The sequence below is a fragment of the Simochromis diagramma genome, unplaced genomic scaffold (genome assembly GCF_900408965.1).
Source record: "Simochromis diagramma unplaced genomic scaffold, fSimDia1.1 OVJJ01000603.1, whole genome shotgun sequence".
Classification (NCBI taxonomy): domain Eukaryota; kingdom Metazoa; phylum Chordata; class Actinopteri; order Cichliformes; family Cichlidae; genus Simochromis; species Simochromis diagramma.
In genome coordinates, this window is record NW_024387414.1 from 1,163,773 (window position 1) to 1,188,764 (window position 24,992).

Genomic DNA, 24,992 nt, shown 5'->3' on the forward strand with positions numbered 1-24,992 from the left:
ACACCAGCTGTTAAAAACAGAATCTTCAAATAATGCTTCCAGATGTTTACATTCATTTAACCCCTGAAAACGTGAACGGTTCTGCTCCTGCTCGGCTCCGACATCGCGACGTTCATTGGCTGCAGCGAGCAGAAGGAAACTTTCTGCACCTTTAACCTCCTAAGACCCGAACTCTTTCATTGCATGCATTTCATACACACATACATTCATCAAGTCTCAATTACCTGATTTTTTTTGTTTTGTTTTTAACCTGATTTTTGTTTCTGAGAAAAATGAGATCCACATGAGAGGACATTTGTTTCAAATTTTGATAGAACAGCGGCAACATTTTGTATTTTAGTCTAAACAACCCAAAATGTGATGTCCACATACGTGCACGCCAGGTCCTGGGAGGTTAAGAGAGAATCCAGCCCGTGGTTTTTAGGAGCAATGATCATCTCAGCCATGTTACTGTGACTGAAAACGAGACACAGGTCACACTGACGGTCGTATGAACTGGATGAAAAGTGAGGAGGTGGTACATGTCCTCTGAGTCCACGTCCCCTCATGAACTTTTCCACAGGTTCACAGAAAAACAGACGGCTGAATAAAAACTGTCCTGAATGCTGTCAAGCAGGTTGTCCTGCGAGTTACCTGTGCAGCCGTCACGACATCAGACTCAAAATGCTTCCAATCTTTCCCACGACCCACACGGGATCTCCTCCCCTGGTAAAATCAGCAGAGCAGACACGGCTGATGTGTGCAGCTGTGTGTCCACGGGACAACAGCTGCTGAGGTTAATGAGGGTCGACACCAATAACAGGCCAATGATTTTATTCTGTTTAAATGAAACAAAGAAAACTTTGTGTCAACGTTACAGAAATATAAAACTCAGATCGGCTCGCAGCAGGAACGCCGGGATCAGTTTACAGGAAGCGTTCCATTTCTTTAATCCCGGCGCTCTGCACAGGCGGCGAGCGTCTGCACTCAGCTTCTCACAGGTATGGTGACGCCAAATCAGCTGCAGGGTTTACATAACAGTTCCTGTAATAGCAGATGGGGGGGGAGGCGGCGTCTCTCTGACTGCACACCTGCAGCTTTGTGTGAGACACCTCGGTCCAAACCTCAGTTTTTCCTCGAGCTTTGTGAAGCTGGAGCGGAGCCGAGGTGTGCGCATTTACGCCGGCCGTCGCTGGCTGCAGTTCCTGCGACGGCCTGTGGGGGCGGCAGCTGTAAGCTCTCACAGGTCGATGGTTCCTTTCACTTTGAACTTCTTGGCGGCGCGTTCGCCGGCTCGATACTCAAACTTGCTGCCGTAGATGTGCGAGACGAAGCCGTTGATCTCCACTGCAAACACGCTGTTCCTCTTTGGGATCACTGAGGGGCCGAAGCAGGAAACCACGTTTAAATCTGATGAAGCAGATTCATTACTGCACACGCACCTTCACTTCCTGTCTTCAGCCGGAACACATCCTCTTCCAGACCACATTCAAACAATTACACCATCGTATTCATCTGTAACAGTCAGCCCGCCACTGTGTGTCACTGACTCACATCCACACAAACCAACACACGGAGAGACTCACACACTCCTAACCTTTCAGTTTGTCGTCTCTGGTGATGATCTTGAAGACGTGTTTGAACTCTTGCAGCAGAATCCCAGACGTCCCCACATAAGACGGACACTTGGACCGCACCACTGCAGCGGGGACAAGAACAGACTGTCATGTTGCACGAGCCTGCACGCGTGTTAGTAGGTTTCAGTCTCTGCAGCAGCAGGAAACCAGGAGCTAGGGGGGGCTGCAAAGAGGCTTGCAGTGAGCAGCTCAAACAGTTCAAACATGCTGCTGCAGTAAATACTATATCAATTTAAACTTCCAGATGATTTCATGCTAAGCATCAAAACTGACTCGGCCTGTTTGGAGAGTAAAGAAGGAAACCAGGAGCTTCAGGTACCACAGCGAGCGCGCTCACAGCTGTTCACGCGGTTATGAACATCTGAGAACAACAATGTTCCTGAGAAGACTCGTGTCCTCAGGAAAGCAGTGAGTTTAAAGAGCACTTTCAGAGGAGGCCAGCACTCTTACGTGTTCTCGAGGCTCCAGAGGTCAGCACCTCTGGGACTCATGGCGCTCGGAGAGGAGCAGACTTACTGACGTGAACGAGGCCAAAAGTCGTCTTAACCACAAACTTCATTTCAGACCAAAACGATGACTGGGGATGGCACAGGACGCCTGGAACACTGACTTTTTACATTCCTGAGTTTTCTGCTACAAATGAAAGAAGACGAAGAAGAAGAGTACCTGTGAGGATGGCTCCGTGGAAATCCGCCTTCAGGAGCTTCTGCTGCACGACCTGTGGATTGCTGTGAAAACATCAGGATGAGGACTCAGCGAGAGCAGGACAAACATCTGGACAAGCAGCTGTCGAGGACGCCGATTTACCTCGTCGGCTTCAATCCCCCGCACAGGTCGATGATGTACCGTCTCCAGAGTTCATGCAGAGGAAGGAAAAGCTCGTATCTGCAGTGAGGAGGACAAAGACAGTGATGCAGGAGGAGCAGCAGGTGGAGGAGCAAGTGGAGGGTTTCTCACCAACCTCTGGTGTTCAGGCTTGATCTGGAAGACCTTCAGCTCCCTCTTCTGCCGTGCGTTCAGCCCTCGGGCCTTGGCGCTCTTCCTCCGCTCCTTCTTGGGCCGGCGGTAGCCGAGGATCACGGCTTTATGGCTCAGCATGTTCTGCAGGTCGTGGCGTCTGGGCTGCTGAATGCTGTTCTTCAGGAACGCCTCGGTGAAGGCCTTCGCTTTGAAGCTGCTCTGAGGCTGACAAAGATATTTGACGTCAGGTGATTATTAAAGAGTCACGAGGCAAACGGCGTGTTTGGCAGAGCCAGCACGAGTGAAGTCATCGCTCAGCACAGAACATGAAGGACAGTTTGCTGACTTTTATCTAAAGGACGGCTACTGGCTGTCCCATTAAATCCTGAGGGCGGAGCTGCAAAACCTCCTCGCTTTCTTCAGACAGCGTGTGGATGAAACACCCGAGCGTCCGCTTACCTCAACACCAAGAACGTCCACCAGCTCACGAGGAATAGGGGCTCGAACCAGACCTTCTGTGGAGAGGACACAGACACGCGTCACTGAGGCGCTGAAGCACACAGAGGGGCGGGAACGACAGAGGACACGCCTCAAGGGGGGGGGGGGACACGTCCAAAGTAATGGATGCATATAAAAATGTTTGACTAAAATAAAAAGATGACGCTTCTGCGTCAGTTTGGCAGAACCTTTGATTCCTTCATGAATCAGGTAACTCGGCGCTGCTCGAGCGTCTAACCCGCCCACTTTCTCACGATGCCGTGGGATTTTATTTTTATAAAAGGTGACCTGTGACCTGACTGAATCCACAGGTGGAGACGTTCAGGAAACGTTCCTGTAAAGGTGGAGCTCACCTCCCTGCAGTTACATAAAACAGGTTTAGTCCAATTTCGCTGTGACAGTCCGTTTAGCCTGTGATGTAATCACACCTGTCACACCTGGAGGCTGACGAGTGGATGATAGCAGGGAGGAACACGGACCCTCCTCCGCTCCACACACAGGTGGAGACCCTCCTGACCTCCACCTCCTCCGCTGGTCGCAGCTGGAGCAGTTTTAGCTTCATTAGAGAAAAACATGAGTTTGGTTTTGATCCCGTAAATGTGAGGAGAGCTTTTTCCTCGGGGGCGGGGCTTCTGTGGTCAGCACAGCTGCATTAAGGAGGAAATGGTGGATGTAAACACGTTGTTACAGGTCTCCACGTGCTACTCAAAAGTGATGACGTCACATTAATTACACGCGAGCCTCTCCTCAGGTAACACGCCCCCCCCCGGAGACGCAACCGACCGGACAGAAGCGAAGCTCGGACCGGAGGAGAGCCCCTCCTCCCACCGAGTCAGTGTCCAGGTGTGTGCTCACGCGCTCAGCTCACTCACCCTCCATGGTCGCAGACCTGAGCCGATCTCCTCTGAGGATCCACGAAGAAACTCCACGACACGCGTGTTTTCAGCACTGCCCGGCTCACTTCCGCGTCGCTCTTCTTCGTCACGTATTTAGAGGATGAAGCGGCCGCTGGCGCGCGCACAGCGCCCCCTGCTGCTCAACAGTAAAAGTTCTCGGACATTTTTTCCGGTTATCGCAGTTTTATTTATTTTGTCTATTAAACTTAAATATTTCCTGTTTTTTTGTCATCTCGCTCGTTATTGTGAAAATATGACGTCACGGTCTCCGTTTTACCTCTGCATCAGCGGCTTTTCCTGTTTCTTAAAGCTCCGTTCGTCCTTCTCGTTCACTGATCTTGCTCCGTGCTGTGACACTTCCACAGAAACCTGCAGCAGATCTTCGTGGAGCTGGCAGCTGCTGAGTGTGGAGCAGATGTTTGAGAGCTTCAGGGAGAGGCAGCAGACTAAATCACTTGAAGGTGATTGCAGTCACACTGCAGTATGAACAGTTTCCCTTTGTGCTGTGCTGCCTCCGTACCCTCCCGTGGTTCTTGTTGTCCTTCTTTTTTACAGACCCCCGTCTGAGGGACACTTCTGGTTTGCCTCCTGCTGTGAGACCCGAGGCCGGATCGCTTCCACACATTTGTTGTTCAGTCTCTGTGCGGACTGAAGCCCTCGTTGTTCATACGCAAACATTAAAGAGATTTAATTACAACAGAACTGCAGCAGAGGCTCTTTGTCCCGTTTTACTACATGCAGCTCTGTGAGAGCAGGTGGAGCTCACAGAGAGGGTGGAGGGGACGTTTACAGAAACACATCAGAGTTGGGAAAGCTGCAGGTAGATGCTGACTATGTTCAGACGCTTCCACCAGAAACTGATGCAGAAAAGACACAGAGCATTTTACAGGATCATTAGATCATTACAATAATAATTGTTATTACTGAATAAGTGTCATGAGATTCAGAAGACAAAAATATTGAGCTGGACACTACAGCGAGCTGATGGAGTGAACGGAAACACGAGAGACGTCTTTGAGTTTCAGAAAAATATTTATTTCAAATCTGTTTCTGGGACATTCATACAAAAAGTGAGTTTTTCCCTTTTTACCCTCAGAGGTAGCAGCTCTGCACCACTAAACTCTCAGAACACGCTCGTCTAAAGCCTCGGCACGCCCTGAACGCCACATACAGCAGAAATCATGGCTCGGCCGTGTGTTTGTCTGACGTCAGGTTTCAGGGAAAACTCTGCGACGCTCAGCCTCGGGCCAGAAACACAGCAGAGATCAGATCTGGTGTCATTCCAAGAAAAACAACTTTTTTATTTCCTGACAGACAAAACAAAGTCTCAGACAGGTCACTGCTTTCAGGTGTTTCCTGGTTTCTGGACAATTTGTCCTTCACATGAGGGGAAACCCCACAAACGTGGCACCGACGAGTCGAACGAAGCGGAAACCTCTAAAGAACGACGCTGCAGCTCGGGCATGATGTCCTTCCTGTGCACACGGCAGCGCTTCTGTGTTAAACGTCTCGATGAACCCGAGCTGCAGGCGCCCAGCGGCGACTCGGCTCCAGCCGACCTGCAACATTTTCCTCTGATGTGTCTGTCGCTGCTGATGACGAGGTCAGAGCAGGAAGTGAGGAAAGCTTCAGCAGCTCAGGCTGCGAGTGTCCACAGACGACACGCGCATCGCTAAGACAGTCAGGAAACACGGACCTGTGGGACGAGCCGGTCCCTGCAGCTCGCGTCTCTATGTGCAGGTTAAGAGGATTGTGAATAAACGTGCTCCCGTAGCTGCTGTGTATCCAGTTTGGCAGACGTCTCCCTCCTTTCTTAGAACAGATCTGAGACACTTGGACCTTCACAGAAACCCGAGCACTGATGTTTCTGTCCACGCGTGGGGACATGGCGTCCTGCCATCTCCACAGCTGGACTCACAGCAGAGATCAGCCCAGAAGGCATTACCATCTGCTCGGCGTCTCGCAGTGATGGAGACATGTCTCCGTCTAATGTTTGGCTCAGAAAGAGTAGAAAGACGTGCTTTTGTGAACCTGCAGTGATCTGTGATGTCATCATCCTAACACGTGAAAGGTGTCAGCCTCTGGCTCCGCCCTGAACTCGATGAGTGAACAGCGCTGCAGAGCAGACGTGCGGTTTGTGTTTCCCTAAAGTGACCTCTGACCTGAGCCTGCGCGCGTCTGCGAGGATTTCACACTAAAGTCTGAAGTAAAGCTGAATGTGTGCGCTGCGTAACTCCGTCAGGTGGTTTCAGTCTGCAGAGAACGGAGACCCGCGTCTCCTGGAGGCTACAGCGCCGGTTTGATGAGACTGTGTTCTTGGATTTGATTGGCCGTTTGTCTGCATGCAAATCTGATGGACTCGCGCTGCCGTTGGGTCTGTGCTTTCAGCTCTGCTCAGCGCCGCTCCGGTCGGCCAATTAAAAGCCGCAGCTGCTCACGCTTCAGTTTGTTCTGGCAGCTTTTAAACGCGAGCCGCAGCTTTTTGTGATTTCGGTTTGATTTAAATGAACGCAGGTGTTTCTCAGAACAGGACGGGACTGCAGGGCTTTGACTTGGAAATACTCAGAAGTGGGATTCCCGCTGGACTCAGCGGACGTTTTGCATTTAATGTTTTACAGGAACTTAAAAATGAACTGGCGGCAGAGCCTCGCAGGGCGCCGCCGTCACCACTGCAGCTGTAAGTGTGGATGCTGGTGCAGCTGGCACACCAACTCCTCCTCTGTGGGCTCCTGGATCTGCTCCCTGCAGAGACACGGGACCCACGGCAGGCAGTGAGCGCGGACTCAGGTTTGTCAAGCACCGAAATGCAATAAATAACAAATTCCCACCTGAATATGAGCTGAACCGAGGTTTCATATCTGATCCTCTCCACATCCATCACAGAGCAGCTGTGACTGCGGTCCCACTTGTAGATGAAGTTCTGTTAGGACAGAAAGACACACGTCAGAGCCTCAAAGCAAAAAACTGGAAAACCGCGAACAAACGTTTACAAGCGGCCTGTGCAGATCACAGCGGGACACGTGGCCTCAGACATTTAGAAAGAATCAATCTGATCGTCACCAGGAAGAGAAGCTCGTTTAAAACAAGCTCCTGCAGGCGAAACAGGAACATTTAAACTGCTGCGGCCGTGTAACCTGAGCTGTCTGAAGAAACGAGGATGTCCAACATTTCTGAGCTTTCTTACAGAAGTGTCACAGTCGGGAACGCCGCCGATTCCTTCTCATATACGTCAATGTCGTTATTATCAGGATGTCCTAAAGACTCTTTCTGATTAAGAAGAACGCCGAGTCGGCCCTGACACTTTCAGCTGGCTCTCTCTCACTTCCTGCCGCCGACCTTCGTATCTGACACCTGGTTCAGGGGGCGCCTGCATCGAGCGAGTCTCTCACCTCTAAGATGAGCGCCACGAACAAGTTGACCCACATGACCGACGAGATGAGCCACCAACACACGAAGTAGATCTTGGACCACCTGGGAAACAAATCATCATCATCATCATCATCCTGGCAGTAACCACCATAATTACGCCGCTGGGCTTAAACCGGTTTCTTACTCTGTGGTGTATCTGCTGTAGGCGTCGATGAAGGCCTGCCAGTTGTTGACGATCATGACGTCGTAGAGTAAAATGATGGCAGCCTGAGAGAGGGAGGACAGATGCGTCAGCACGTTTTAATCCCAGAGCCTCTAACTGAGCCGTGAGCAGGCTCACTGAAAGAAAACCGTTTTTATTTAAACACAACAAGTCAAGTTCAGAGAAAACTAGAAATGCAGTCCCAGAATCCTCAGAGACATCCTCGTCAGATAACAAATCCTCTGACAGAGACGCTGAACCTCAGGTTCAGGTGAGAGGCCGTCTGCACTCATCCAGGTGTGACTCACGCCAAAGTCGTCGAAGTTGTTGGGCCAATACTCGAGCTGCTCGTAGGTGCCGCACGCCACGCTGAAGTTGGAGGTGATGTTCTCCATGGAGGTGTTGGTCGGCACACTGACACGCAGAACGACACGAAACTGAACTTTACGATTTATTCATCAACACGTCCCAGTTTACCTGTCAGTGTGCTCAGACAGAGAAGACTTCTTACCTGGAGTCAGGAGGTTTAATGGCACCCTCGAAGAGCCAGATCCCAAACACAGCAAACACGTAGTACACCACCTGCACGCAAACAGCACGTCAGCAGCTTTTAGATTCACAGCACATCAGCTGACCCGCCCACGCTGACATCACTCACCACCAGGATCCCCGCGAACGCTCGCAGGTTCTTCACCAGGTCCAACAGCGTGCTGGCAACCAGAGCCATGAGCTGCAGAACAGAGCAACGTGCAGACTGAGTGGGAGGAGTCACTGCGTTTGCTGTTTCCTTTGTGCAGGAAGTTCATGTTTTAAAGCTGCCGCGTGTGGAACGCAGGACGATTATTTGAAATCGCTAAAAACTGTTGTTGATTCTCAGACTGCTGGCGTTCACAGCGGACATGGACGCTTCTTTCACTCTTTAGAACCGTCCTCTCTGTCCAACATGTGGCGTCCTCGCACCAATGTCCACATGTTGGACAGAGAGGACAGATGGTTTCATTTCATTTATTTATTTATAAAGCACGTTTAATAACAGGGAGCTGACAAAGTGCTGCACAGAGTAACAGTTAAACAATGACATTAACAACGACGACAGGTAAGAAAATTAAAAGAAAATTAGGATAAAAGAATTTTTAACTCTCACACAGTTTCGAAAGCCAGAGTAAAAAAAATATGTTTTAGGATGTGATTTAAACAGAGTGACAGTCGGGCCTTTCTAACGTGGAGAGGTACAACCACAACCGCAAATGCCCGATCTCCTCTATGAACCAGCCTAGACCTATGTGAGGTAAGGAGCAGGCGATCGCTTGATCGAAGGGCTCTAGAGGGCGTGTAAAGCTGCAGCAGGTCAGACGAATAGTCCGACCAACCAGCCCTTTATATGTCAAAGATTTTGACTTCAATTGTAAAACGCACTGGAAGCCAATGAAGGGAAGCAAGCACGGCAGTGATATGTTGGTGTTTCTTCACACGAGTCAAAATGACACCAACTGTGTGCCATCTGAAATCTAGCCTGAGATCCTTCCCAGATGTGGCAACGCCCACTCGCATCCTGGGCCATGTGACCTCACTAAGTCACATGATAGGGTGTGGTTAGGTTTCACCTGAAACCCTGGCTGATTGTGACCTGCACCCGTTTTCACACCTTGGCTCGTGTGATTAGGTAGAGCAGGGGTGGGCAACTCCAGGCCTCGAGTGCCGGTGACCTGCAGGTTTTAGATGTGTCCTTGACCCAACACAGCTGATTCAGATGGCTAAATGACCTCAACACCTCCTCAACATAACTTGAAGTTCTCCAGAGGCCTGCTAATGAGCTAATCATTGGATTCAGATGTGTTGACCCAGGGTGAGATCTAAAACCTGCAGGACCCCGGCACTCGAGGCCTGGAGTTGCCCACCCCTGAGGTAGAGGATCCACAGGGGGTCCACGGCCCTCTTGGCGACGCCCACAGGGCTTAAATCTGTGACTCTCCACCAATCGCTGCTCTTTGAACTGAAGAAACGTATTTAAGAAAGTTAAAGAGGTCCGGACGCTTCTGTTTCCGAGCTCCTTGGACTGCGATGAGCTGGAGGACTGAGGAGCTCCACAGACTGGTTTTGTTCCAAATCGGCCTCAAATTCAAAATGAGCTCTGATCGGCACATTTTCTTAGTTTCTCTGTTTTCTGTGTTGCACTGTTAATAAAACCTGAGTTTATGGGAGCGTCCCAACGTTTTGCAGCTGGGACTGGATTTTTCTCACTTTCTGAAAAGCTGATGAAGCTCGATGGTGAAACAGGTGATGTAAGGATGTAAGAAGCAGCGAGACTCTTGCTGACGCTGACTCACACATAAAAGCATTTATATATTTTTCTCCGACCTTCCAAGTGAAACTGTGAAAACAGTGTTTGGATATGATTCGTCAAACTCTGACAGACGACGTGTTTGAATCTGGGATCGTACCTTGATGTCCGGGATGATGCGCAGGAAGCGGAAAACAATCAGCAGGTTGACCAGACGGATCATCTCCCACAGCGACAGCACGCCGTGAGCGGAGGGCTCCCTGCGGTCAGAGGTCAGCATTTCTAAAACACGCGTGTCTTTATATGTTTGATCAGAGCGTCTTTGAAGCTCCAGGTGTAAAACGTGAAGTTGCACATGAAGAGAGATTTTCACTCATTCGCTGGACTCGAGTGGGACTTCCCCCACAGAAACACACAAAAGGCACAAAGCTGAATTAAACAGACATGAACTCACCACTGAGAATACGGAAGCCTGTAGGTGATAAAAATGGTGACCTGCAGGGCCTGAAAGGAAGCAGGGGACACAAATTACCCTCCCAGTGTGGTTCCTGCAGCGTCGTTACTAATGAAAGTGACCAATCAAACGACTGCGATGTCATCGATTTGGAGAATAGACGGCAAACTGCCAAAAACTGTGTTTAAAAAAAGCTGGAAAACTTTAATCAGATGAGTTTACCAACAACAGGACGGTGAGGAAGCCGTCGAAGATGTTGTTCCTGTAGGACAGGTAGCCCTGCCAGCCGAACGCAAAGATCTTCACACACATTTCAAACAGGTAGTAGAGGATGAAGCACAGGTTGATGATCTGAGGGGAGATCAGGGAGAGTCACATCCGCTCATTGCTGAAGTTTGAATAACTCATCCTTTGGAGAGGAAGTCCAAACTCTGACCCTGTGATGAAAGTCCTGCAGTGTATCTGTCACTTTACTAACTTAGCGTCCCTTAAAAATGCAGTTTTAGATTAATGCTAATAACAAGTCGACTTAAGCGATGGCAGCAAATGTCTGTCAGTGAGTTCACTGCAGTCACGCAGCCAAAACAATCTGCAGTGAGACGAGATTTCAGGTCCTTGTGACAGTCTGACCTCTGCAGCTGAGCAGATACTTGCTAATCAATAACCTTCAAAATAAAATCCTAGAATTTCTGGAGCTCCGCCTTCACGGGCGGTCTGTTAGTACAGTGACCTCACAGCTGCCATATTATTGGTCACATGATGTCATTAACAACGCTTACATTAAGTCATTCACACAGTGAGTGCGACTGTTTCACCTCCAAGACGAAGTTGTCTCTCTCTGCTGTGGACTTCTCAGAGTTCAACACCAGGACAGTCTGAAACACACACACACACACACACGCACACAGTTGATGTTACAACAGGCTGACCCGCTCAGTGAGTGTGTGTGTGTGTGTGTTACTTACACATATACACACTACATTGGCCAGAGCCACAGCGTTTCCAAACAAAATGAGATAGTAGTGACTGAAGATCAGCTGGAGTTTCTGCAGGGTGGGAGAGCTGTACTGAGGCAGAGGAGGGTGCTGAAACACACACACACACACACACACACACACACACACACACACACACACAGTCAGACACAGTCTCTGAGATGTAATGCTGAGCACGTCTGGGCCCCGCTTCTACCTCCTTGATGCAGTCTTTATCAAGCTCATCAAAAATCTTGGTGAACTGTTCTCGATCCATGAAACCGACGTCTTTGTACTGCTGCGCCACCTGAAGAGGAAGAATACATGGAGACATGTTAAAGGCTTTCAGGAGGTCCAACTGAAGACAGGCTGAGAGGGTCTGCACGTGTGCAGAGGAGGGAGAGGGGATATATCGGCCCAACGATGACGAAGATGAAGCTGCTGGCAGGAGGAGGAGAGGAAGACCTCAGAGGAGGTTCGTGGATGTAGTGAAGGAGACATGCAGAGGGTCAGTGAGACAGAGGAGGAAGCTGGGACAGGAGGAGGTGGAGGTTCTTCTTCTCCTGCATAAAATAAGGAACAGACTTCCTGTGTGTGTGTGTGTGTGTGTGTGTGTGTGTGTGTCTGCCTGTGTGTGTGTGTGTGTGTGTGTGTGTGTGTGTGTGTGTGTGTGTGTGTCTGCCTGTGTGTGTGTGTGTGTGTGTGTGTGTGTGTGTGTGTGTGTGTGTGTGTGTGTGTGTGTGTGTGTGTGTGTGTGTGTGTGTCTGCCTGTGTGTCTGCCTGTGTGTGTGAGAGTGAGTGTGTGTCTGCCTGTGTGTGTGTGTGTGCCTGTGTGTGTGTGTGTGTCTGCCTGTGTTTGTGCTCTGACCGTAGTGATGGCTGCTCTGTAGTATCTCTTCATCTTGACCCTGGACATCACCTCCAGCACAGCGTCGACACGAGCGCGCTCCCTAAAACAGAGACAGGTGTGTGTGTGAGATTACTCCTCGTATTGAAGCGTTTCCTCTGAAGCGATGACAAAAGCTGCGCCGGCTTGTGCGAGTCTTACCCAGCAGCCCGTCGGGCTCCCCGGCAGGTGAGGACCTGGAAAGCTGCCCGGATCCCGAGTCGTCTCCTGAGGAATGACGTCTGGACCGACATCTGGACAAAAGCAGCAGCGGAAAGATTTTGTGAAGATCTCTGACTGCAACTCTGCTGCAGCTTAACGGCACAAAGTTCAGAGCGTGTTAGACAAACGTGGACGCTCGGTATCAAAAAGCAAACGTGCAGACTTCCCTGGATGTCTGAGAGCTTCTGTGGGATTTTTCTGCCACTCTTTGTTTCTGCAGGGCGATGAGGTGACTTACAGGCCTGAACGCTGCAGCTTTAAAGTCCACTGAGATGCCTCTAATCCTCCAGCAGGTGGCAGTACTGACTCACCTGTAAAAAGCGGCGTTTCAAGAGCCTCGTGTTGGGCTGCGAGGGGGATGGTCCTCCTGCTGGTTTCTGTGTGACGCTGGAGTCAGACGTGTGACTCGCAGCGAGCGAGTCAGGATTACTTTAAAAACTCTGTGCTTCTTCACTCGCTGCACATTCACGTTTCCCAGACGTGATTCTGCAGGATGTAAACTGCAAACATCTGTAAGGTCACCTTACAGATGTGGGGAATGGCGCTCTACAGCGTGCAGCAGGGCCTGCCGGTTACAATGCATTGTTCTGCATTAGAGTCAGCTGCTGACATGCATGTGTTTCAGCAGGAGGACAGTTTTGCGTCAGGAGTTTTTAAGTCTGGCTTGCTGATCAAGGTTTGAGCTTGACAACAGAACTGCAAACCTGTCAGGCTGAGGAGTAAGTCAAATCTCCAGGTGTTGGAGGAAGTTTCACAGTTTAGATCAAACGTCCTGCAGCTACCGAGCTGACGTGGTTGTGGGCGTGCAGCGGTCCACATGCAGACCTGTGAAGGCCGTTAAAGCCACACTCGACATGACGAATGAATAAACGATGGATCTGCGCAGCCCTTGATGTGATTCTCGCTTCCTGTGCGGTCGTCACTGAAACTGAGTTTGAACCACCGACCCAAACCTACCGAGTCCCGTTCGCTGCACAAACCAAAGAAGGAAAGAACGAGTGAACACGAAAGGAGGCAGTGGAAGAAAACACGAGTGAGGTGTGAAACGAGCGGAGGTCTGGTGTCGGGGCACACGCCAATACAAACGAGACCTTTCTGTGAATAAAAAGCAAAATCCAAGAGCACGAATCAGCAGATTAAAAAGTGCTTGACAAACCGTAGTGAGACTGTGCTGTGCATTGTGGGAAACGTAGGCGTCAGCAGCCTGAGGTCGTGGGATCGTCCGCGTCTCACGCCAGCCGCCTCTCGTAACGAGAGCATTACCTCACAGGATGAAGTGGCCCTCAGCCCATTCCCCGTGACTACTTCCCACACTCCGGGCTTGTTTTTCCCCGTTTCCAACACAAAACCTACATCACAGCTCGTGGACACGCCCACTTTTCCAGCTGGGCGCAGCCGCCGCGGCGTCTTGAGTCAAAAAAAATCCCTGAAGCAAAGACTGGAAGAGCTTAGTCATGTGTGAGTGACTCACCAGCAAATATCCCCTGAACTGGTTGTAGATGATGGCTGTCAGTAGGTTCATCAGACAGTAGGTTCCTGCGGGACGACAAACGTTCCTGTGAGCCTGACTGTCAAACACCTCAACGCTGGGGTCATAACTAACGGCTGCTTACCGATGACGCTGAAGGCCACGAAGAAGATGGCGTAGCATCTGTTTAGGGAGTAGGCGGGGATCATCACTGTGACACAACAAAAAAAGACGATGACATTAACATTAAACTGTCTGTGGCCGTGGCGTGACCGTGGCGTGACCGTGGCGCGACCGATCGTGTACCATCAGGGTTGTTGGCTGTGGTGAGCAGCACCAGCAGAGACGTCAGGGAGCTCGGCAGGTTTCTGAAGTGTAACTCCCACTCGCCGTTCTTCTTCGGGTCCTGAGCACAAACACAGACATGGAGCGATGAGCCGACACCAAACCTGCAGTTCCTCTAACGTCCAGCAGAGGCAGCAGGGAGTCAGGCCCCATAGACTCCCATGTTAAAACTTCACAGCAGAAATACACACGTTTACAGCCTGATACACAAACTGTTTGTCTCTGTGGATGTGTCTGCACGGGGGGAGGACGTTTCTGTAACTCAACTCTTTAAACTGATTTTGCATTATTAGGGGCGTGGCCTCTCTGACTGGCAGGTGGACGGTGACACAGGCGGCTGAAGCTGCTAGCTTCACCTGAGCTGGACCTCTGCATCGTGTTTGTGCTGTTGGAGCCTTTTGGAGCATTTTAATGACATCATGTGACCAATAACATGGCTGCTGTGAGGTCACTGTACTAACAGACCATTAAAGAAGGCGGAGCTCCAGTTTTGGGATATGATTTCAAAAATCCTGAGCACATGTGGTTAGCATTATGGCTGCTGTGAGGTTAGTGTCATATTTTATTTAAACTCCTTTGTGTGTCCACACACACACACACACGTCTGTACAAAGCCAGTGTGTTCAGTTTAACAGGGCGTGTTCATGAACACCTGAACTCACCTCATTTTTAGCAAACAGCAGCATGCCGATCATAGTGAAGAGGCAGAGGTGGAGAGCCAGCAGCAGGATGACACTGCAGAGACATCACACACACACACACACACACACACACACACACACACACACACACACACACACACACACACAATGTTTAACCTTTAACCCACAGCTGCTCCTAAACTCTGATTAACGCTCATCATCATCATCATCATCGTCCAGCTGACACTAAACGTCATACTGGGAGATGCTCTGACTCTTAAAGAGTGAATCAGCCTCGATTCAAACGCCGTCTCGTTGACTGACCTGTGGTCACAGTGTCGTCCTTTTAAATATTTCCTCATAATAAACCGAGTATTAATCACGTGAAGATTATTCATCTTATTTTCAGGATGATAACAGACGTAGTCTGAGACTGAGGATTCCCTGCGTGCCCACTGAGCAGCATCATCAGTGGGCAGCTCAGCTGTGTGGGCCAATCATACGGCACCAAATCTGTTCAAAGGAGGAAGATGGAGGCAAAAATCCTGAAGCAGTTTTATGGTTTTCAAGAATAAAGCTGTAACAGTTTAAAAAGCCAAACGTGAGCAATCATTTATCAGTTCTAGAGTCGCTGCTTTGCTCGATGAGCAGCCTGCGGCCACCGGCTGAGGAAGCAGCGACAGAAGTGAGAGTGCGCTGATGTCTGTGGCGGCGTTTTTATTCAACGAGTCAGAAGTGAAATTAGAAATAACAAACCAAGTGAGAGTTTCATTCTAGTTTCAGCACAGATCACAGAAAATACCGACCAGCGTGCCGCTCTGTGCCGGCTGACCTCACCACACAGGAGGAGCTGTGGCGGTCTGAACGGGAGCTCGCACAGGTGCAGCAGGTGAGGTTCACTCCTGACAGTCAGCTAACACCCAGCAACAAACCCTCTTTGAATCTTTCATTTATTCTGCGATGGTCAGAGGAGACTCTGAGATCTGCTCACACTCTCTCCATCTCACCGCTGGCGTTTGGATTTAACGCGACGACACAAACGATGTGGGTGAGCTGTGCTTCCTGAACAGCAGAGCACGTCCCAACAGGCTGACGGGTTTGGGATACCTGGCGATCTCCGGCAGCGTCCTCTTGATGCACTTCAGCGTCTTCTTCATGAGCGAGGAGTTCTGCAGGAGGAAGAACGGCCGCAGGAGCCGCCGCACCCTCAGTTTCTGAAGAAGGAAGGAACATCAACCCGGGATTTTATTTTGACAGGTTTACGTCCCCTGACCTTTGACCTTTCTGTATAGCAGAAAAATCAAACCTGGACTGATCCTCACCTCATCACACACCATGCTGACGGACAGCACCCAGTCCATGACAGAGATCAAAATGACCACAGTGTAGCCAATCAGCCATTTGCTCTTCCTGAACTCCTCCCAGCCAATCAAATAGCTCTGCGGGAAAAAAACACATCCAGAACCGGATCGATGGGAACGTTTACTCTGATTTAATGGGTTTTCCCGGGTTTTCCCCCGCTCACCTTAACAGCGACGTCTACAGAGAGGATGATGAGGCAGATCATCTCGATGCTCTCGGTGAGGCCGCAGGGAGGCTGCCAGGCTGGAGAGCGATGCCGGGGGTCCGAGGAGATGGAGAAGGAGGACGGGCGCTCCGCGAAGGCCAGCAGCAGCACCGCCGCAATGGTCAGACCCAAACCCCTGAAGGCGGAGAGAGAGGAGGGCTCTTTAAACTCGTACCACAGAAACACCGCGAGCGCTCTCAGGGCGACCTTTAAACATCATCTGCAGATTTTCATCAGTGTAGCTTTAAAGCACAAACACGGATCCTCAGCTCTTCCTACCCTGCACCCTCAGGCATGATCAGCATGCTTTAAAATCCTCAGCCTGTCGCACTACAGGCAACAAGTTCTTCATTTGTGGCTGAGAGAAGCAGAAACATGACTTTTAATAAAAAGCTTGTTGGCTGCTAACCAATCAGCAGCAGCTGTTCTCAGGTTCCCACACGGCCTCATTCACTTGGAGATTTACTCATTTTTCCCTTTTTTGGATTAACTTTCTATTCTAACATTTGGTAAGGAGACCACATGTGAACACTTCTGTTGTGTAGCAGCTTCGCCTGTAAACATGAACCCCCCTCCCCCCGCTGGGGTCACTGTGACTCTTTAAAGCGTCTCACAGAAAACTGATCTGAGGTCTCGACGCTCTCGCTCACAGCTCAGAATAGGACCCAGCTATTTTTAAAGCAGCGTCCACGGAAAGAGCCACGGCACTCAGAGCCAACGGGACATGTCTGTGACACCGTGGGAGACCGTGGGACATGTCTGTGACAGCGTGGGACATGTCTGTGACACCGTGGGACACCGTGGGACATGTCTGTGACACCGTGGGACACCGTGGACATGTCTGTGACAGCGTGGGACATGTCTGTGACAGCGTGGGACACCGTGGGACATGTCTGTGACACCTTGGGACATGTCTGTGACACCTTGGGACACGTCTGTGACAGGTCTGTGACACTGTGGGACATGTCTGGGACACCGTGGGACATGTCTGTGACAGCGTGGGACATGTCTGTGACAGCGTGGGACACCGTGGGACATGTCTGTGACACTGTGGGACACCGTGGGACATGTCTGTGACACTGTGGGACATGTCTGTGACAGCGTGGGAGACCGTGGGACATGTCTGTGACACCTTGGGACACTGTGGGACACCGTGGGACATGTCTGTGACAGCGTGGGACATGTCTGTGACACTGTGGGACATGTCTGTGACACTGTGGGACATGTCTGTGACAGCGTGGGACACTGTAAATAAGGAGCAGGTTTTACTGTAGGCAGCATAAGGCACAAAAAGGAACTCTGTTATTTCTGTTAATAATTGTTAAAGTCATTTTTAATGCAGACAGAGCAGAACATGTTTTTTCATTCAGCCTCTCTTTGTTTTGTCTCAGCGCCAAAGTTACTGAGTGCAGAAAAACAGGAAGTGAAGAGAAGCTGATGCAGCATCTAAGTCGACTGTTTCGTGTCAGAGATATTTTAGTTTTCACACATGTAGAGACTTTGTTCAAAAACACACCGATCACACATTCTGAGCACCGACAGGTGAAGAGATCAACCTCCCACCTGTTGGTGGGCGGGATCTATCAGGCAGCAGGTGAACATCTTGTCCTCAAAGTTGATGTTAGAGGAAGAAAAACGTGCGATTGTTACGCTTTGAGCCAGTTTGACAGTTTGGGTCAGAGCATCTGCAAACCTGCAGCTCTGTGTTCCCGGCCTGCGGGGGGCGGGATCTGTCAGAGTGATCCAGGGAAGGAACGGGATGTGCTGGACACACAGTCCGATCCACCGAGGCCCCCTCACAGCTTACAGGACTGACAGGACCTGCTGCAGATACGTTGGTGCAGATACCACAGCACGCCCGCAGGGGTCGAGCGGAGGCCACGCCTCACAGGTCAGACGGACCGACGCAGTATTAGGCAGGTGGTCATAATGTTACGTCTGCTTGGTGTAAATTCTTGTTTTGAATGAGCGACCCAGGCCTGGTGAACCTGCTGTGAAATATCATCTATATAAATAGATATCAGAGGATAATTGAGCAATACGACTGTTCTCCTTCTCTTAATTTGGGCTTCTTGTAGCCAACACGTAAGATCACGTGTACAGGTTCAGTTTCGTGCAGTCACGGTGATGCAGCAGAAGCAGTGCAGGACTCGTGTGTTCGGTGAACTCTGCACCGTCTCAAAGTGCCTTAAACCAGCGGTCCCCAACCCCCGGGCCTCGGACCGCGAGAGTTGAGGCTCGGGTGTGAAATTTATGGTTTTCAAGGTTTTTATCGTTAACTCGGTTTCCCGGGATCTTTGTAGTCGTGCGTCTTATTTTGAAAGAAATATTTATGCGTTACCATAGTGACCAGAGAGCACTAAGGGGCAGAGAGGAGGATGTTACTCTCAACGTTGTTGGTGCACTTCAGGAGGACGCTGCTGATAAAGTTACACAATTACACAGTGAATCCGCGTTTATTATTATATATATTTATGTCTCGGTCGGGTCGTTTATTTTGTTGCATTTATCCGCCACATCTCAAAGGCCGTGAAAATATTATCTGACATGAAACTGGTCCGTGGCGCCTTTAATCTCTGCATCATTGTGATGCTCAGTTTGAACTTCAGCAGGTCGTCTTCACCGTGTCGAACACGCCTAAATGCACTGAGTTGGTGCCACGTGATTGGCTGATTAGATCACTGCGTTAACGAGCAGCTGAACAGGTGTTTCCAGTGAGTGTCTCAGCTTACCCGAATAAGAAAAGTACAGTTTGCATTTGCTGTGTGCAAATAACTGAAATGGTAAATTTCTGGAGCTCCACGACTGCATGCAGCAGGGACAGAGGTCAGAGGTGAAAGGTCAGAATTTCCATATGTAAATATTTTGCGGTTGCTCTGAACTCCATGAACTCCAGCAGAGTTTGAGCTACTTACCACTGGATTATCCCAGAGTAGTACCATCGATACAGGCGGAGGGAGCCTGCATCCACTCGGTGGTTGATGGAGCGGTACTGTAATCAGGAAGAATACTTCAGTACAAATAATAATCTACAGGTGTTTTATTTTGTCTATAAGTGTGGGGACAATGCTTTCCTGCAGGCTTGCGTTCCAGAAGCTCCCACAGTGCAGGAATCATGGAGGAGGATGAGAGTGGAGGATTTGACAAAGTTCTGTTCTCTCACCTTTATGGCGTCCTCGATGAACACAACAGCCTGTTGGATGTAGAGTTCCTCGTCACCTGTGGATGGTGAGAAAAGAGTGAAATACAACGACCTGAAGAGTAGAAAGGAGAAAGTTTGGGGCTCGGCCGGGCTGAGGGGGGGGCAGCTGAACCACAACAGGAAGCACAGGAGCTCCGTATTTAATACCAGAGTGAAAACGTGCACCTTTAACCAACACACATGGTGCCAACGCAAACCAACAGGTGTCAGTAAGGCCCGTGTGTCCTTCTTTTATATACAGTCTATGTGTAATACAACACAGAGAAACTTTTACTTCCTGTGGACAAAAATCAACATCGTCAGAAACAAAGGGTCCAGCCCTGTGAGAGCTTCAGTCAGACGTGGTGCAGGTTTGCATGGAGCTTCTGGTCTGATCTGATGAATGTGTCACTCTGGACTCAAACCTGTGACACGTTTCACTCACGTGTGTGCTGAACGTGCAGGTTTGGACAGGAGCTCAGAAGCAATGTGGAGACGACAGTTTAGCAGCTGTCAGGTGATCAAGTTTAACCACTCTGACCTTTCCATCCAGCACTTACACAGACATGATGACTCACACACACACACACACACACACACACACACACAGACACACACACACACCGAGTGCTGCTGATCGATGCATCACAGCAGAATGTGTCACTGGGAGTGGTTGTGGTGGGTGTCACTGACAGGACAACACTTTAAACGGTTGCTCTCTGACACACACACACACACACACAGACACACACACACACACACACACATAGACACACACACACACACAGCAGCAGCAGAAAGGTGTAAAAAAAAAAAAAAAAAAAAACTCCACTGAAGTCATTTCAGTTTCGAGTTTCTGTGAAATTTAGTTTTTGATTTGAAGTAATTTGAACATGAAAATATAAATTTGAGTCTAGAAAAAGAAAAGAAAAGAATATTTTGAACATTTGAGGTGAAATAAAAATAAAAACAGGAAGTGTCTGCAGGTTTGGTGGTGGTTTCAGAAAAACCATCCTGAGGAGGCTTTTATTGAGTTTAAAGAGGCTGAGACTGAGTCAGGCGTGTTTCCTCTGAAACGTCCTCCACGTCACACTGACGGAGAACTCCACCCTCTGGAAAAGGAAGACCGACTGCTTTGCTGTCAAATCTGCGTTTAAATGTAAAATCTGATGCTTCCTCCATCAGTGAATCCACTGAGTCATTTAGCCTCTTCTTCTTTGGTGTTTTTGAGTTTTCCTTGAACACGTCACAGCTCAGAGTCACTCACTGACGACCTGTTTCCCTCCAGCACTCACACAGTCACCAAACACTGACTAACCAGCAAGGCAGAGCAACCAAAGGATTGCTTATTGTGAGAAAAGACAAAGTAGTTAATAACTGGTGAAAACTTATGCTGCCTAATTATTACAATAACTAAAGATCTGTGTAAATACGTCATTAGTTTCTCTGGTACATCTGATACATGTGAGCCTCGCACACAGACACGTCCAGCTGCACCTCAGAAACAGGCTGGTCGTTCAGACACCATCAGCAGTATTCACTTAACCACAGACGGGAACACAGCACAGACTTTGAGCCTTTCAACCAGGGGTGCCCGACTCATACAGCGCAATCTGACCTCAAGAACCAATAAAACCCTGCAGTGCTGTGCAAAAGTCTTGAGCCACCTCTCACTTCTTGCTTATAAGGAGCCGGACGGTCCTGTAAGCAGCTCTGCAGATTTCTGAAAGTCTTTCTTTGGACACTGGCTGCTTCTTCACTCATCCTCAGTCCTTGTACTTGACCATTTTCAAGGGGATGTTTTTATTCACTTGTTAAGTCACTAAACACTGAAAACTTTAAGAAAACTGCACCGTGGAGGACAGAAGAAGAAGTGTGGGGCCTAATAAAATCCATCTACAGTGTCCGAGAGGCATGTGCTTAAGAAACACAGGAGCTGAGAGCTGATCGTCTGCTGCTCACTGAAGCCTCGCCAGGACTGTCTCGTGGACGGGCGGCTATCAGGAAACCATTCTTAATGAAGGGAAACGGGAGGAAAGGCTGAGGAATGAAAATGACACAAGGACTGGAGTGAAGCTCACAGGACCAGGTCTGATCCACATTCAGACCTCAGCGTTACTGACTCGGTGCTGGAAACATCCAAAGGAGAGCTGCGAGCGTCCTTCAGCCTGGAGATCCTCACAGAGACGAGCTGCAGGATGAAGCTGCTCTCACCAAATATGCGCTTTTTAGAAACGTTCAAACTCTGTTTCTCTCTTATATGTTTGTCTGCACGTTTCAATCAATTGTGCACCTTTTAAAAAGAGCCGTGGCTCAGGACTTTTGCACAGCAGCGTACTTTAAAAAGTACTTTCACATGTTCCAGGTGTTGCTCATCATCTGGAACAACAGCATTTCAATCTTTGAGCTTTCCTTTCTCGTCAGTAACGCTGCGAATCAAAACGCCGGGAATAAGATTGGACTAAAATAATAAAGAAAAGTCATCTGTGTGAGGAAGCTCTGACTCTGCAGCTGCGGGCGTGTTTAACCTGAGCCTAAAAAACTACCTGCCTGCGCTCACCTGAGTAAATCAGCTGATCGGCTGATCCGGTGACTCCCGGTACTCACAACATGACAACTTTTCCCAGCTCACTGCCACACCTGAAAACGTAAAAGCCGCTCACCTGGCTCCCTGTCCACACTGCTCGAGTCCCCGTACACCGAGTCCGACATCCTCCTGCCGCCCGGGGCCCCTCCGCGCTCCGAGCCGGTCCTGGAGCCATATCCCCCGGAGGCTCCGTCCAGGCTGCCGGACAGCAGGCTGTCCGTCTCCATCCGGCTCAGATCAGAGTGTCGGAGTCCGTCCAAACTCCAGAACAACAACAAGAAGGCGCTCAAACAGAAAGCAGCGCAGCGTGCGGGAGGAAGTCCTCCTCCTCCTCCTCCTCCTGCGCCAGTCAAGCTCCACCCACAGCACAGAGTCACGTGCTCAGAGCTGCCGGAGCAGGAAGCCAGCAACGAAAGTCAGGTTCGCTTTACCGCGTGGAGGTCATTAATCCACACGGATGAACTCACCTGGAGAAAAGGGGCGCGAGCGTCAGTTACGTCACACGGAGACACGAAAACACTGTAAATAGTGATGGCGACAACAGGGAAAACTGGCGTTTCTGTTAAATGTGGGTCAAATCAAACGGATGAACTGGTTGGAGTCTGCACCTCTGAGATTATTAATCTGATCCAGCTACACCAGCCACACCAGGGGTGTCAAAAATAAGGCCCAGGGGCCAAAATCAGCTCGAGTCCAGCCCGGCCCACGGACAGCTTCAGGAAATATGGAGGAGGGCCGAAAAGTTTGGACCTTTAAATGTACTTTAAAAGGTTATTAAGCTTTTCTTGCTGCCACAGACTCACTATGAGCATTACTAGTGAAGTAATACATAAACAGTTAATTCCACACAAAAGGACATTTTCTGTTTTCTACCATCGCAGCTCTGACCACACGTTTGTTGGATTTCTTATTTCATCCCAAAGAGTCGTGCTGTCAGATTTCTTCATCGTGTATCTGAGACGTGTTCGGACATCTCGGGGATTAAACGTGTGTTTAAACGTCGGTACCAGAGCGTGCTGAATGTGGCCCAACGTGTAAAATCAGTTTGACATCTTTGGCCTGCAGCTAACACAGAATCCTGATATCAGTGATCTTCACTTTGTATTCATCATATTTATTTTGCCCTACTGAGATGAAAAACAAGATTATTTTTAGATAACCTAAGTGCATGAAAGAAACCTGTCACATCATTTATTTTCCCCCAAAGGTGATTAACTGATTTCATCATCGGCTCCTTGTAGTGGGCCTCGGCTCTCTTTCAGCGCTCTGGGTAGAAATCTTTAGATTTAATCTCCGTGCAAAGTTTACGCACAGATTTTTAATCACCATTACATCATCATCAGATAACGTCTCTGATGGTAGAAGAGTCACATGACCCACACAAAGAAGCCAAGAACAGGTTTAACAGGAAGTTGATAACTTCTTACGCTGGGCTCTTAGGCTCGGATGTTCCAGTGCAGACCGAGGAAAACACGAACACGGTGTACAGTCGAGTCTTAATAGCTTACTTACAACTGGGCTCGTCAGGCTCGGATGTTCCAGTGCAGACCGAGGAAGCCTGGCTTTGTTCAGCTTCATCTGCAGTACACCCCTCAGTAGTTTCAAGGCTTCTTTAACACAGTGTGATATTCATTTAGTAAATTATGGACACATTGAGATACATTTTTAGGACACGGCCACGTTGTGTCTCTGATCTGTGGTCATTCAGTTCAGCCACGCCCATTTTAAGACGTTAAAAGAGGACTTTGCCTTGCTTCCATCTTTTATGTACAGTCCATGATGGAGACTTCTTTGCTGCACCATAGCAGAGTTCAAAAGACAGATTAACAGATTAACAGATTAACAGCATGTCATGAAAGCGCCACAGTCTAATGAGCGGGAGAGTTTAAGCACCACAACAGAAAGGTCACGTCATGATGAAACTACCTCCGGATGTCGGGTTCCTCCTCAGAAACCGAACGCTGAGCTCTTGAGGCAGAGCTCAGAAGAGGACGTGCCGGGTTTCAGAAGCCTGAGTCAGGAAAATGACAACACCTGAGTTTATGATGGGTAACAAATATCATGTAAGCTCGAGCTCTGAGCTGTGGGAATGGATGCGAGCCGCCTCTCTGCAGTCCTCCAAGCATCAGTGTGGTTTTAGTAAAAAAGGGATTTTTTTGTTTTTCAAATAGAGACGTCATCAGTACATGTAGAAACGAGCAGCATCGTGTATTTGAAGCAGTTATTGGGAATTATTCCATCAGGGTGAAACGAAGGAACCTGCAGTGCTAATAATGTCGCCTTCGTTAAAACCACGTTAACGGCGGTGAAACGGTCACTCATGTATTAACGAAGCTCTCTGCATGCAGACAAACCTGTGAGAGCAAAAGGAACCGAGTCTGAGCTGCTCGCCACGTGAAGCCTTCATGCACGCTTGATCACCCAGGTACGGAAAGTTCCTGGGATCTTAATGTTGGTGGTGTTGAACGCCCCCTGCCTCGCTCACAGTCACGTATGACGTAAACCCTGGATCGCCCTGGCTACGGTCAGTTTGACAGAACAAACATGGCAGCCAGATATTTCTCACACACGTGAGGATTAACACAGGACCATCCCCACCTGACCTCTTCATAAACACTTTGACCTTATTGTCATGTGACTTTAGCTAAACGGTGAAAGACTGACTCGAGTTAAAGGCGCTACTTTCAGTTTTTTAGTAAGTGTAATTTTGAAATGACTAAGATTGTGTAGCTTTAAATACCAAAACAAACCACGACGGTTTACTATGAAATACCTCGTCCCCTCAGACATGCCACGCTGTCCTCTAATGTCCCACAACCACCTGTATCTGATCCACGTCACGCCA

At 49.3% G+C, this 24,992-nt stretch overlaps 2 protein-coding genes and 1 long non-coding RNA gene across 3 annotated transcripts; 1 reads left to right on the top strand and 2 right to left on the bottom strand.

Annotated features, from left to right (window-relative positions):
- Window positions 1-796: 796 nt before the first annotated feature.
- Window positions 797-4,190, bottom strand: pop4 (POP4 homolog, ribonuclease P/MRP subunit). Its single transcript, XM_040012071.1, has 7 exons — window positions 3,947-4,190; window positions 3,036-3,091; window positions 2,578-2,801; window positions 2,424-2,501; window positions 2,283-2,344; window positions 1,577-1,678; window positions 797-1,356 (listed from the first exon to the last, which is right to left on the bottom strand). Exons 1-7 carry the CDS (start codon window positions 3,951-3,953, stop codon window positions 1,220-1,222), a joined length of 666 nt encoding a protein of 221 aa, XP_039868005.1. The 5' UTR covers window positions 3,954-4,190; the 3' UTR covers window positions 797-1,219.
- On the top strand, window positions 3,220-4,923 carry LOC120721615. The gene is made up of 2 exons (XR_005693209.1): window positions 3,220-3,917; window positions 4,336-4,923. It is a non-coding gene; the product is annotated as an uncharacterized LOC120721615 (long non-coding RNA).
- A 60-nt stretch (window positions 4,924-4,983) lies between these two features.
- Window positions 4,984-23,599, bottom strand: tpcn2 (two pore segment channel 2). Its single transcript, XM_040012060.1, has 25 exons — window positions 22,224-23,599; window positions 19,543-19,598; window positions 19,295-19,371; window positions 16,338-16,515; window positions 16,135-16,251; window positions 15,920-16,026; window positions 14,834-14,906; window positions 14,133-14,232; window positions 13,972-14,037; window positions 13,830-13,894; window positions 12,299-12,390; window positions 12,119-12,200; window positions 11,468-11,557; window positions 11,242-11,361; window positions 11,092-11,151; window positions 10,499-10,627; window positions 10,277-10,326; window positions 9,983-10,082; window positions 8,200-8,271; window positions 8,053-8,123; window positions 7,850-7,955; window positions 7,524-7,606; window positions 7,360-7,441; window positions 6,799-6,890; window positions 4,984-6,712 (listed from the first exon to the last, which is right to left on the bottom strand). The coding sequence occupies exons 1-25, from the start codon at window positions 22,372-22,374 to the stop codon at window positions 6,634-6,636; spliced, it is 2,298 nt and encodes a 765-aa protein (XP_039867994.1). The 5' UTR covers window positions 22,375-23,599; the 3' UTR covers window positions 4,984-6,633.
- Window positions 23,600-24,992: the final 1,393 nt, after the last annotated feature.